Genomic DNA, 15000 nt, shown 5'->3' with positions numbered 1-15000 from the left:
TCAAACATTTAAAAAGAAATTGTAGATCTACAAGCTCATGTGGTGTGTTGTGAGCTTGTAGTTCTACTATTTTTGAACATTTTGTAATAGGGCTTAAATGTTTAGGAATTTGAAAGAGAGAAGGAATACAATTAATAAAACGTAGCCCATCTTGCAAAGTGATTGCACCCGTAAAACTTAAAACTTGTAATGGGATATCAGTTAAGTTACATAAGCAACCTTAACACATTGACTGTTGCTGACGTATACGTTTCTTAATAGCCATCTATTGTCTGCGGCTGGCATATATACACAGTTTTATATCACTTTATATGGATTAGCTAAAAAACATCTTTTAGTCCTGAGCCGGTTGCTAGGCAACGCCTGCCTGCATTTTTTTTATTTTATAATTCTTTATTTACCCAGGAAAGTAGCTGAGCACAGGTGCTCATTTTCAGCAACGCCCTGCACATAGAAACACACACACACACACACACACACACACACACACACACACACACACACACACACACACACACACACACACTAAAACCTGGGAGCTGACCAGTACAACCACAGTCTTATACTGTTGGCCACTAAGCAGCTCCAGGGGGAGCAGTTGGGGGTTCAGTGCCTTGCTCAAGGGCACTTCAGCGGTGTTGGGTGAGTGATGACAATCACTTCCCCACCCAGATTTTTCCTGCCCGTCCGGGGAATCGAACCGGCAACCTTTCGGCAACAAGGGTGCTCCTCTAACCCTTAGGCCACCGCTGCCCCAAAATGAAAAAATGTCGCTGTTTTCTTGGAAACTACGTCACTGTCAGTGGGGTTGATCATCCATCTATCCGAGGTTCGGATCTGATTTGTGATTTTTCACGGCATCGCGATTGGAATATTAACATTTCTGGCGAAAGATAAACATTGTGTGCTAATGCTAACATTAGCCGTTTACAATGGATGGAAAACGGAAGTGAATAAGTAGTAATCTCCCCAATTACGGATCGCGCAAGCAAACTACCATCTGTGGCCACACGGTAGCAGTTAACTTGATAAGAGCAATTTCTAGAAAATGTGAATTTGTGAAATTAATTTCATGTTTTTTGGAATGTGGCTATTATTAGCCAGAGCCAAACGAGATTCAGAGCCAGACTTGTCTCTCTCTATCTCTCCTGCTGTTCTCAAACCATCATTAGCCACTTCCACCCTGGCGTCCCTATAGTTTGGGCTGCAACTATATATGATTTTCATTTTATGATTCCTTTTCCAACCCGTTTTTAATTGAGTTTTTATAATCAACTAAATCGATTAGCCTGAGCTTAGCTCTGTCTTATATTTGTCTCAAAAACATCTAAAATAACCAATCTACAAGCTCATAATGGCCCTGTGAGCTTGTAGATGGGCTATTTCTGAGACTTTCAGAATATATAATGACATGGGAACGACCCCCCCCCCCCCCCCCCCAAAAAAAAAACCCTCATTATTTTATCTGAATTTTGTATTTTTTAATTATCATTGATTCAATTCATTAAGTGTTGCACAACATGTCACATTACAGTACAGTGTGGGGGAGGAGCAGTGTCAATGAGCTCAGCTGCTGTGTGGAGAGCAGCAGTGTTGTAAAGTAACTAAGTACTTTTACTTGTGTACTGTATACTTAAGTACAATTTGTGGTTTACACAAGGTTTACACAAGGTATTTGTGCTTTACTTGAGTGTTTCCAACTTCAAATACTGTTACTTCTACTCCACTACATCTCGGATCCAAATATTGTACTTTTACTTATTTAAATGCACCATTTACCATTTACCATTTTACTCCACTATTTATTTGAAAACTTTAGTTACTAGTTACTTTGTAGATTTAGATTATTATTACAAAACATAGCCTACCCTACATTAACCACTTCAGCCCTATACATTTTGGCCATTTGAAAATAGCCGATCTACAAGCTCACAATGCGTCGCAGATCTGCTATTTTCAAAAGATTGTTAGACATTTGAAAACTTGACATGGGACATTCTGCATATTGAGTACTTTCTACTTTTGGTAGATTTTGAGACCAACACTTTTGTATTTTTACGCAAGTACATTTAGAATTGCAAACTCTTAGGCCTCACTCACACCTTTCGATCTAGCATACAACATTGATGCATGCTAGATGTAAGCAAGATGTAAGTGTCATGGCCGCCATGTGACTCCCATTGGAAATGCATTGCAAGCTTGCATCAGCTATACATCTCATACAACAAGCATACATCAATCGGTTGCGACCGTGTGAGTCGCCCCTCACTTGTAACAGAGTATTTCTATATTGCAGTATCGATACTTTTACTTAAGTGAAACATTTGAGCTAGCTGTAGGCCACTGCATATAGTCTAGACACATCTCAGTCCCCTAGTCTGGTCTAGCTGTAGGCCACTGGTCTGGACACATCACAGTCCCCTAGTCTGGTCTAGCTGTAGGCCACTGGTCTGGACACATCACAGACCCCTAGTCTGGTCTAGCTGTAGGCCACTGGTCTGGACACATCACAGTCCCCTAGTCTGGTCTAGCTGTAGGCCACTGGTCTGGACACATCACAGACCCCTAGTCTGGTCTAGCTGTAGGCCACTGGTCTGGACACATCACAGTCCCCTAGTCTGGTCTAGCTGTAGGCCACTGGTCTGGACACATCACAGTCCCCTGGTCTGGTCTAGCTGTAGGCCACTGGTCTGCATGGACACCTCACAGTCCCCTGGTCTGGTCTAGCTGTAGGCCACTGGTCTGGACACATCACAGTCCCCTGGTCTGGTCTAGCTGTAGGCCACTGCATAGACTAGACACATCTCAGTCCCCTGGTCTGGTCTAGCTGTAGGCCACTGGTCTGGACACATCACAGTCCCCTAGTCTGGTCTAGCTGTAGGCCACTGGTCTGGACACATCTCAGTCCCCTAGTCTGGTCTAGCTGTAGGCCACTGGCCTGGACACATCACAGTCCCCTGGTCTGGTCTAGCTGTAGGCCACTGGTCTGGACACATCACAGTCCCCTAGTCTGGTCTAGCTGTAGGCCACTGGTCTGGACACATCACAGTCCCCTGGTCTGGTCTAGCTGTAGGCCACTGGTCTGGACACATCACAGTCCCCTAGTCTGGTCTAGCTGTAGGCCACTGGTCTGGACACCTCACAGTCCCCTGGTCTGGTCTAGCTGTAGGCCACTGGTCTGGAAACCTCACAGTCCCCTGGTCTGGTCTAGCTGTAGGCCACTGGTCTGGTCTAGCTGTAGGCCACTGGTCTGGACACATCACAGTCCCCTGGTCTGGTCCACAGAGTCACCGCTGCCACTGCCAGCACTGCTCTCTACAAACAACAGCTATTTATATCACTGCTGCTGGCTTTTTAGCCCTAAACTCTGGGTCCCTGTGTGTGTGTGTGTGTGTGTGTGTGTGTGTGTGTGTGTGTGTGTGTGTGTGTGTGTGTGTGTGTGTGTGTGTGTGTGTGTGTGTGTGTGTGTGTGTGTGTGTGTGTGTGTGTGTGTGTGTGTGTGTGTGTGTGTGTGTGTGTGTGTGTGTGTGTGTGTGTGTGTGTGTGTGTGTGTGTGTTATCACATCCAAACTCAGATCAATTATTTAATAGAGAAGTCAGAGGTATAGGCTGCCAACATCTGACCGATGATTCTGTCCCACACACATACACACACAAGCATGCACACATGCAAGCATGCACGCACGCACACTCTTCCATGAGCACCAGCACTGACGGTAACGCACATCGTAGAAACGTGCACTCGCACCCCACAGAGACAATGATGAGAAGATGATGACATCCCAGTGGAACGCTAGTGGGAGAGAGAATCCCCCTCCTCACACACACACACACACACACACACACACACACACACACACACACACACACACACACACACACACACACACACACACACACACACACACACTACAGTCCCGTATTCCCCAATAGTCTCGCTCTTAAAAAGCATGAGAGCAGTGAGTCTAAACCCAGGCATTAGGGGAACCCAGGCAGTCGATCTGGCAGGTTTAGGTGTCACTTTTTAATTGCTCAAACTGCTGTGCATTTTCACTGCCCTAAATTCATGGTTAATAGCATGGGAGTGTGAGAATAAAAAAGGCAAGGGGAGAGAGAGGGGGTGGTAAAATGGGGGCACCTTTCCACCTCTTTCCCCTCTCCTCCCTCCCATTGGCTCTGTTTTCTGTCTCCTGCCAATGCTTTTGAGATTCAGGAGCGTATGTGTATGTAAGTATGCATACTATGTGTGTGTGTGTGTGTGTGTGTGTGTGTGTGTGTGTGTGTGTGTGTGTGTGTGTGTGTGTGTGTGTGTGTGTGTGTGTGTGCCCGCGCGTGCTCGTGCGTGCGCCCGCCCGCACACACGTGTGCACCAGCACGTGTGTCTATGTGTGTGCAGTGTGCACGTGAGCGTGCAAGTGCATCCGAGCATATATAGTGTGTGTTGCGCATGGAGTATGGAAGCCCCCTGTCTGCAGGCCCCTCTCTTCTCTCTTAGCAGAAAGAGAACTGAGCCCATTATAGTCTCATGAAGGAGAGGGAGAGAGAGACAGAGAGAGAGAGAGAGACGTTTGATATGAAGGAAAGGAAATAGATTGGCCTTATTTCCTGCATAGCTTCAGACACACACGTTGCCTATATATATATGCTATACTATAGTATAGACCCATACAGTTAATTGACACTCGATTTTGTTTGAAATACCATGCCTCCATCATGTCATTATCAGCGTCCCCTGGTAATCCACAAAGCCACCTCTTGTCTGATATCTGACAATACGTGATTTAGTTGAGGGATATCTCACTCGATTACCAAGAAGAACAGAGAGGGGCAAGGAGAGGACAGACTAAATGGAGGAGAGAGAGAGAGAGAGAGAGAGAGAGAGAGAGAGAGAGAGAGAGAGAGAGAGAGAGAGAGAGAGATCCTCCTGAAAGTGGAGGTGAGGAGTGGATAGGAAACAGATATTATGCATGGCCTCCCCACAGAGTATTATACATTGCATGCTGGGCAATGCGGGAAGAACTCTACAGCGTTTACAACTTAAGTGAGAATACGGGGGCTGGTGACTTCACAAGCTCACCTACGGTACAGCACTCATCTCCAGAGAGACGGTTGGGCTGGAGTCATGATAGTGCTGATTTCTGTCTCTCGGTCACATCACATCAATAAATCATTGAGGTGTTTTGAGTATGTTAAGCGGTGACTAGTGAGCAAGTCTAGGCTCACATTGTATTCTAAAAGGCACACCTAATTTGTTATTCATTTGTTTAAATGATGACTGACTCATCTATGCTTCTATAAGTTTCAAAGTAGATGTGTGTTCTAGCTCTCTTTCTGTGTGTGTGTGTGTGTGTGTGTGCGTGCGTGCGTGCGTGCGTGCGTGCGTGCGTGCGTGCGTGCGTGCGTGCGTGCGTGCGTGCGTACGTGTGTGCACCAGCCAGTGGGCTAGCATGTACCTGTACTATTTATTGCTGGCTTTGCATAAAAGCAGAGATCCGCTCACCCACCCGAAAGGTGCGAACCTGACTTTTAAGGAATGCTGTACCTTCCAGCACTTGACGACGACCTCTGTCATTCACCATGTACCGCAGCTTTGACAGAGGATAATATTGACATGCACTGGATGTTTTCAGACACACTTCAAACAAGGCAAAAACACAGCTGTCCCACGGTGCCCAGGATGTGGGGAGGGGGGTGGAGCATATTTTGTGCACCTATCATGCACGTTTAATAAGGAGTTGTCTTTGAAAACGCAAGAGAGAGAGAGAGAGAGAGAGAGAGAGAGAGATAAGAGGGGCTTTTGCTAACAAGGGGATATAGACCAACACCTTGCTTAATCCGACCCCGTCTCCTGCTGATAATCAAAAAAATAATAGCATTAGTGAAAACATTCCAGAGCATAGGTGCCAGTGCAGAGAAGAAACAGGGATTAATGAGGTTAAAGATTAGGGTGCTGTCTGAGAGAGAGAGAGAGAGAGAGAGAGAGAGAGAGAGAGAGAGAGAGGCAGATGGAGAGAGAGACAGAGCGAGAGAGAAAGAGAGAGAGAGACGGAGACAGTGAGAGAGGTAGACAAATTCCACCCTCCCTCTTGACATCAGAAAACTGGTAGAGCTAGTGCAGGTTGGCTTTGCCGGGGTTGCTACAATAAGGCCTCTTTCATACAGGTGTGTTGACGCCTGGGGCAGGCTTGGCCGCAGTCCATTCCATTCACCCTGGCTGATTTGAACAATAACTATCATGTCTCTTAAAAAAGGAGAGAGAGAGAGTCAAAGACGAGATGCCTGAGAGCTCTCTGTCGGGGCCAAGAAAAACCCCCCGCTGCCGTTGTCAGAGCTTGTTGATGTTTTGCGGGGAAGAGGGAAGGAGAAAAGAAAAAAAAAACGCCCTCTTTTACTCTCTCTCGTCTTGAGTCCAGCGGATTCGGCGGTTTTGTGCCGTAGGACAGCGTGATGCAGAGAGTTAGGAGAGGAACAAAGTGCTGCTCTTCGTTGGAGCAGCAGCTGCTGTTGTGTCGGATCAAAGGGGGCAACAAGCATGGTCTTCCTGGCCCAACCATGCTCTGGAGGTGTTTGACGAGCAGTCGGCAGCTGGGGCCGTCCAGCCCGCCATGCAGGGGTCAGGCCGCTGGCCTGCAGGCCCCTGGGGTGACAACCCTCCACTGGATGATCGGTGGAAGGGTTGGGGGGTTGTAGATGACAGGGTGAATATATATACAGACATTCATAAATTACAATGTAGGCATTTAGCAGACGTACGCTCTTATCCACAGTGACTTACAAAGTGCAGAATCAGAGTGTATGAGCCCTAGTCAACATACGACAGGGTAAATGGTCAAGTGAATAGAATGCAAATGAAACCTAGCGTCCGACTACGAAACCTTATATCTAAATACCCTATCATATACACACACACTAACCCTACCCTAAATACCCTAGCATTTGTGGACAAGCAAACAGTAAATATGTAAATAACATGCATAGCATGAAAGTGGGAGGAGACGTGTACCGTTTGCGGTTTTTTATTTGCATTTGTGGATGATGTTTCCATCAGATGACGCGTGGCACAGTTCAGATTGGTTTGTCATGAAGTGAGAGGTCTCCCTGATTCCTCTTAAGAAATAGTGGAGGCACGCTTTTAAATGTTAGGGTAGTATTCCAAGTTCCAACCTGCGATGTTCCACCATCACTCAGGAACTGACAGGGAATCAGTGAGAGAGGGAGAAAGAGAGAGAGTGAGAGTGAAGCAGAGAGCATGCCGCAGTGCTATTGATTTATTTTAATTAGCTGCTCGTTAAATCACGTCAGTTTGAAACACAAATATATAATTCTTTGTCTGATTTTCTACTTGAGTCTTAATGACTCGTGCACTCCACGGGTTTCGGAGAGGAACGAGTTCCACAGCGAGATCGAGTGACGGAGAAATGCAAATTTTGCTCATATGCATGGGTGGGTGGGTGGGGGGGGGTGTCACAAAAGGGCAATGAGTGGTGCAATAAAAAGAGAAAGAAAAACAGGTCAGTGAAAGTCCAGGGAGGAGAGGTGAAACATTTCCCCTTGAGAGGCAGACAAAAGAAGGGGAGACAGTGAGAGAGAGAGGCAGAGCGATAGAGAGAGAGAGAGAGAGAGAGACAGAGGTAGAACTATGAGTACGTGTGTGCGCACAAGAGAGAGAAAGCAACCGGGAGAGAGAGAGAGAGAGAGAGAGAGAGAGAGAGAGAGAGAGAGAGAGAGAGACAGAGGTAGAACTATGTAAACACAGTGGCTGCCCTTAAATGTGGGCCCTCTCTGACGTTCGTGTAGAATAAGAAGAAGAAGAAGAAAAAAGCCATCCTGAGCTTTGCTGTGTTTCACATCTGCACTAAATCAAACACGGGGGTGAGGTAATGCTCACACGGCTTATGTCTCTTGACTCCTGTTTTAACTTAGAGAAGAAGAAAAGAGAGAGAGAGAGAGAGAGAGTATGAGGGGAACTCTGATAGGAATAACTAGACGACGCTTCCACGCTCCTCCCCGTCCTCCCTCCTTCACCCACCCCATCTCCTCCCTCCTTCCCCATCCCCTCTTTCCTCCATCCTTGAGGAGGAACAGCTTGTGAAAAGCTCCTTTGTGATAGTTTATGATAAATCTACAGATACGCCAGGTTCAGTCTGGTGGCAGGCTGTAAACTGTTGCAAGGGGGGCCTGTTCGGGCCAACGTGAACTGATTCCATCAGTGTTGTTGACACCAACAATAGATTATCAGAGAGAGTTGGGAAGGTTCAGAAGGGCCGAGCTGGCCCCCACCAACTGTCTGACTGGACCTGTAATTAGGAAGTGTTTGCTATTGCTAAACACACCCTCCTCGTCGGGTTAATCTGCATCCACTTCCTGGTCAAAGGACAGCTGATTTTTTTTTCTTTCCCTACATGGCCTCTGTCTTTTTTTCTTTTTTTTAGGAGGGGATCAAACTGAAGCCTTCCTCCTTTGATTCCAGTGAGGGAGTGACTCAATCGCTTGGAGTTCGAAATCTTTATGTCTGTCTAAGGCCGGAAGTATGGAACCAATGAGCTCTAATGGGAACCAGAGGACATTCATGTTGGCAAACAATGATCCGGGATTGAGTTCAGCACGTTCAGATTGTGTTGCATCTAATCTTCCTTACAAAGTCAGGCAAGGGGCCCAGGAATTTGACCGACAAACGGAAACTCTTGTCTCGTTCACTGCCCACCACTCTGGCACAGGGGGGCTCGAACTTGGGTACAATCAGGTTAGCTATATGAAGGCAGTGCTATTTCTGTGTCACAATTTCAAAATCTCCCCCCTTCTTTGCATGGTTAGATTCTGAGCAGTTCGGCCTTTTTTTTCTTAGACATGTTTAGTATGTCTCTCTGTCTTTCTCCGACTCTGGCTCAGTTTCCTCTCTTTCATCACAAACTCGTCAAACAAGTGACCCCACTCCTGATTGGCTGGGCTCCCTCCACTCTCTGTCGTGATTGGCCAGCCGACCTAGCGAGAGAGCGGCTCTCTTTCTCTCTCTCTCTTTCTCTCTCTCTCTCTCTCTCTCTCTCTTGGCTGTGCTCCAGGCTAGGGTGGTTTGGCATGAGGATTTCTCAGGGAAGGAATGCTGACAACAGGAGCGAGTTACCAGGTGTGGCTGCGAGTCAGTTAACCAGAAACAAGGTCTTTCTGACAGATTGAGAAGAAGGCAGGGGGGAAAAAAACAAGAATAGAGCGTAGCCCAGAGTCAGAGGGACTGGTTTGCAGTGATTCCCAATGCAAATATATTACATCTCTGTGTCTGTCAATATGACAATATGAGAGGACTTTGTTTCAGTATGAAATATGATATAAAGTGAATATCCAGACAAGAGTGTCATGAAGGTGAACCAGTAGTATATTTGAGTCGACTTATAGTCATAGGAATTTGTCGACTAATCAATGAGTACATTTTATACGTATAGAGACCAGGTTGGTCAGGTTGAGATTATGTGAACATTCTAATATGTATTTACCAATGGCTACTGGTTAGAATTAAGGGGTTTGCAAGATAAATAATTCATTTATCACAGAAAAAGCATGAACAACTACTAACGAACAAACAGACAGACAGACAACCAATGAATCGATTATTGTGCTATGCGCGGGGGACAGTTGTAGTCTGTTCATACACTTTATCTGTCTGTCTGACAGATTATAGTTTAGCATGCTAGCCAGGGTATTTAACATCTGCACCTGGGTGCTGTCAGATATTAGTGTAGTGTTGATCCGGCCTAGTGGAGGCCTTGTGTCAAGAGGACTCCCAGCGTCATGGCTCCATCATTCATATGTTATTGGCCTCTGTGTACAGCAACACCACCCACACTGTAAAAACCTGAGTGTCAGTTTAACTCTCAGAGTTGTACACTCACTTACAAATGGATAAAGTAACACTGAGTAGGATTTTACAGTGCAGAGCTCTTGTAAATATAGGCTACTACCCCTTCCCGCTTTTACGGGAGTGTTTCAGTGAGCGTTTATATGGAGACACATTGTGCCTGAGCATACCCCAATATGCAGTATGCCATTTCAGGTTAGGAGTAAGTCATTAGGAGTGTATGAAAGTGCACTTCATGATGCTATAGTGTGGGTAATGTAATGATATGTGCGTGCAAAACGTCACCTCCCAATTCTTGCATGCATGCATGCATGCACTCACGCAGGCTCACGCAGGCACACGCACGCACACACACACACGCGCGTGCACACACATGCACACGCATGCACACGCATGCACAAATACATAGCTAGAATAGCCTAGGCCACAAAAAAAGGATTGTTTTCAGTATGGGCCTTGAAAAAGCCTTTGAGAAAAATGTATTTGTGTCTTGGTTGCCCAAATTAAACAGCGGTCACCCCCTGCCCCCCTCCACCCCTGTCTCTCTCTCCCAGGGTAATGTACACATTCTGTGCCGTATCCAGAGGAATGACCTCCAAGCGACCCCCTAACCTTGCCTTTAATTATTTGTTTGAAGACAGCATGGAGTTCCCATGCTGAGAGGTACTCTGTGTGCGTGCGTGCGTGCGTGTGTGCGTGCGTGCGTGCGTGCGTGCGTGCGTGCGTGAGTGCGCCTGCCTGCATGCGCGTGTGTGCGTGCGTGTGTGCGTGTGTGTGTGTGTGAGACTGTGTGTGTGTATGTGTGTGTGACTGTGTGTGTGTGACGTGTGTATGTGTGCGTGCGCGCGTACATGTGTGTATGTTACTGTGCTCTAACACTGAGCAGAGGCAGGCCATAATAAGGTAGACCACCAGATGTAGATAATAAAACGTAGGCTTGGGGTTGGAGGTTTTTAAGCCAGTGTCCCCTGTGAGCCTCCTGTGTTCTGGTTAGCCTACGGACACACTGGTGGTGACTGTGGTCGTGTCCATGGCGTGGATGTGTGGATTTACGCATGTATGCTTTAGCAAGCGGTTGGGAATTCTGACTGCCTGTGGTCTGCCCGTTTCTGTGCCAGGGCCTTGCCTTGCAAAGATGCATCTGCCCATCCCACCCTCTCATCCATCTATCCATCCATCCATCCATCCATCCATCCATACATCCATACATCCATCCATACATACATGCATCCACCCACCCGCCCTGTCATCCATCCATCCCACCTATCTGTCCATCGTTGTTCGCCTGGTCTTCATCTCTGTGAGGATTCTTGCTTTGTGTTGTTCTAAGCACACACCATTAGCAGCTCATGGGAGGAGAGAAAACAGTGTTATCAGGCCAAGCTCTGATAATCTCAATTGGCTTTACTCAGACTGATAAAAGGCGCTCAGGGGGGCGCGAGTGGGGCCCTCGGTCAGACCCCCTCCCTGCACTGAGCTCACTGCCCGCCACACCGTTACTGTGGTAACATGCCGAGGAGAATGAAAACGTGTGTGCGTGCACGCACGTGTTCCGATGCCCGCATGCGCACATGTGTTTGCGTGCGGCGCCGAGCAAGGAGTGTTGACAAGTGTTTGTGGGGAAAATATTTGAACATCCATATGTTTGTCTGTTTCTGTATGGAGCTGTTTTTCATATTCTTTATTTCGGCAACAACAACATGCCCTAGTGTAGGAAAACATTTTCGCTTGTACTTTATGGCATACATTTCGTATACGTTGTAGGGAGAAAACAGTAGACATTGTTTTTTTTCCCGTTGTGACATTGTTTTCAAAGTCACATTTAGGGAAAACTAATAAAAAGTAAATCTGAAATAGAAACAGTCCCAGCCCACCCCCTTTTTACTGGATATTCTTCAATACACAGCAGATTTCCTCTGAAGTCACTGGAAACCCAATGGGCAAATTTAGCACCTGGGTAGAACGTTGCTAATATTACGTGTTTATGGTTTCGTCCCAGAATAGGTAAGAAAGCACGTGGTTGTGATTTTGTGCTTCTCTGTTCGTCTAGGGTGGAAAAAACGCAGGACATATATTTTGGCAGGCAGGCCTTGTACTTTAAAGCTGGCCCAGTGAGCGCGATAGCAGGAATGTCTTACTGTTTACTTGCTCAGCTGGTTTTGATGCAGCAAGCAGCTCTCTCTCTCTCTTTCTTTCTCTTTCTCCTGAGCACCGCAGGCATTTCTGACACTGCTGATGAGTGGGAAGGATGCTTCTCTCCCTTTCTCGTCAATAAAATAAAAAGTATACTGAAGACTACCTTCAATCTTAGGAAAATGTGATCCTCTTTGCTTTGAGAAATCCTAACTCATGCACTTATCTGATATCCGACCATACTCAACCTCTGTCTGTGCATGTCCTGTTTGTCTGTCTGTCTCTCCTTCTCGTTGTCAGTTCAGTTTAGTTTAACAACCACGCCGTAGCAACTGGTGGAATGTGGCTCTCAGTACAGCATGACACTGACACAACTGACCAGTAACACACCATCAGTGCAATCACATGGCACACATCAATATCTCAAACCCGCTCCATCCCTCTCTCTCTCTCATATGGACACGTTTCATCTTTGGCTCTCGGGGGCCCGTGGCGCCCCTGCGTATACCTGCACTCTGGATGCCCCCTGGCAAATGAGCGCCGATCCTCTCTCTTTTCCCAGCCGTGCATTTTGTACATTTAACCATGTCACTTTGAGCGGGGCAGATTACAGCCGTTTAAGTTCATTGGAGAAGGTAAGGGCAGGTATCGGGTCTTCATGGGGGATTAGGAGCCCAAATTGGTTCCAGCCCTCCCTTCCTTCTAATGACCGGTCCTCGAGCTGTAGCCATGGTGCCGTGCCCGGCGTGTTAGGAGTATACGCTCTTTTTTCTTCCCTCTCTACTTTTTTAAAGTATGGAACGAGCACTGGGCTCCATTCAGGATAGCCCCCACCATGATTTGAAACCACCCTCTAATATTAACCATATGTGGATACCTGTAGTGCAAACTCCTCACTGCCTTTTTAGTATGTGAGAGACAGGAGAGAGGGAGAGAGAGAGAGAGAGAGCAAAAGGGAGAGGAAGAGATAGACAGAGAGAGTGTGATCGGGAAATGTCGTAAAGGAAGAGACAACAAAATGGAATAAACAAAGAAATAGGTGAGGAGAGCTCGCTTGGCCAAAGTTGCCAGCTTGTATTTGACACGGCCTTGGGCGTCCCATTCCACGTTCCAAAGGTTGCCCCTGGCTGGCAGTCACCTCCAGATGACCCCCGGGCTCTACAGTGGAAAAGCCGCAGGAGCGAGGCCGGCTGGGGAGGCTTTGTGGAACTGCACTTATTCGCCGCCGTGGCGGTGATAAAACTTCAGACAGCCTAATTGATGGGCTCGCTGACATAACAATACCTTGTGAAAGCGCAGAGTGGCCGTGCCTGGTCCTCATTTCTAGACAGCTGGAAGGGGAGCATATAGCCCCCTACAATGAAGCTAGAGTGGGGGTCTCGGCGAGGGGGTATGTGTGTGTGTGTGTGTGTGTGTGTGTGTGTGTGTGTGGGGGGGGGGGGGTGGTAATGAAAGGAGCCATTTGTATCCTGCACCTCGCTAACTTAAAACTTATTTCAAATTTCTAATGAGCAACAACTCTCTAGAAATAGCACTGGTTGTTGAGGGGACACCGGGTCAGACTACAGCACTGGTTCCCAAACAGTGGGTCGGGACCCATTTGTGGGTCGCGGGCACATTTTTATGGGTCCTTACTTTTTGTTTCCTACATCTGTTTTTAATTATTTAAAAACATTCCCCAAAAAAGCTTATTTTTTTCCCTCGAATTAAAAAAAAATCAATTATCTTTTTCAGTAATTTCATGAAATAGAAATAAATTAGAAAACATATGTTTAAGAAGTAGTGACAATAGCCGTTATACAAGCTTGTGGCGCATTGGGCGTAGATCTACTATTTTCACTAGTGTCTCTATTGGGTCTTCAGCTAAAACGTTTGGGAACCACTGGACTACAGTATGTGTGAGCTTTGTTTGTGTGCGTGCGCGCATGCGTGCGTGTGTGCGTGCGCACGCGTGTGTGTGCTTTAGCATTTGAGTGAGTTTGAGAAAGAGAATGATGGAAAGAGAGAGCGAGGTAGCAGCAAAATAGAGAGGGATAGAGATGTGCTCCTTTTGCTGTACTCACACTGCACTTAATACTTGAGGAATGTCTCCCCGGTGCCCATAGCAACCAAACGTAATCAAAAGCTTTATTAAACAAGGGGAGAATAGATCATAAGGAACATTAAAAGTATCCCTCGCCGGGTTCCCAAGTCTGCGCACAATCACCCTTTTGTTGTTGCTGTTTTGTTGTGAGCGCCTCTCTCTCAAGGACTCGGGGGCTAATGTTGCCATTAAGTCATGCAAAACTGTTTTGTCTTTGTGGTGGCTTGTGATGAATCCTTCTGTGTGTGAATGCCCGTGATTTAACGTTGTTTTTTCTCTCTCTCTCTCTCTCTCTCTCTCTCTCTCTCTCTCTTCCTCTATCTCTTTCTCTCTCTTCTTCCTCTCTGCCAGGTTCATTAACGCCAGGAGAAGAATAGTACAGCCCATGATTGACCAATCAAATCGAGCAGGTAAAATATTTAACAGAACAACCCATACAGTAGAATACACCATTTCTCCCTTTTTTACCCAGGGTGCCAACACTCCTTCTTAATCCATTCCTGGCATACATACATATCATGCCTGGAGCACGAATTTTAAAAGGGAGTATCCTACATCCGGCCAAATGAGGGGAGAAAAAAAGAAAACTCCACCCAGCGATCCTCTCCCCTCCCTCTTTTCATCACACTCTCATCTTCCTCATTCCCATTTTCTCAATGGGATGCGCTTGGCAGCGGTGCGAGCCGTTCGCTGATTGACTCTAATTGGAGATTTCCCAATCTAAGTGGAGAGAGAGGTACATTAGCACTCTCTCTGTGAATTGCTAATTGGGCACAAGAGGAGCACCAGAAATGCTAGCAGCAATTCATGAGTTATGTCTCTTGTGTTTTTCTTTTCTTCTTTTTTTTGGATGTCTACACATTTTTTTCTTCTTTTTGGGTGGGGTAGGGGGGGGGGGGGGGGGAGGGGTGGGAGGCGTTCATGCTGCTGATTT

General features: G+C 46.7%; 1 protein-coding gene across 1 annotated transcript in view; it reads left to right on the top strand.

The window, feature by feature from the left end:
* Window positions 1-15000, top strand: part of LOC306918834 (homeobox protein Meis2-like) — a gene marked incomplete at its 5' end in the record, with an annotated part of 74938 nt that overhangs the window by 50974 nt on the left and 8964 nt on the right. Inside the window, one exon of the mRNA XM_079531689.1 lies at window positions 14418-14476. Within this exon, the coding sequence (XP_079387815.1) occupies window positions 14418-14476 (59 nt within the window). The remainder of the gene's footprint in view (window positions 1-14417; window positions 14477-15000) is intronic.

This window comes from Electrona antarctica, assembly GCF_951216825.1.
Source record: "Electrona antarctica genome assembly, contig: scaffold_507, whole genome shotgun sequence".
Classification (NCBI taxonomy): Eukaryota; Metazoa; Chordata; class Actinopteri; order Myctophiformes; family Myctophidae; genus Electrona; species Electrona antarctica.
Note: the sequence above shows the minus strand (reverse complement) of the source record. Positions and strands in the feature narration are given on the sequence as shown.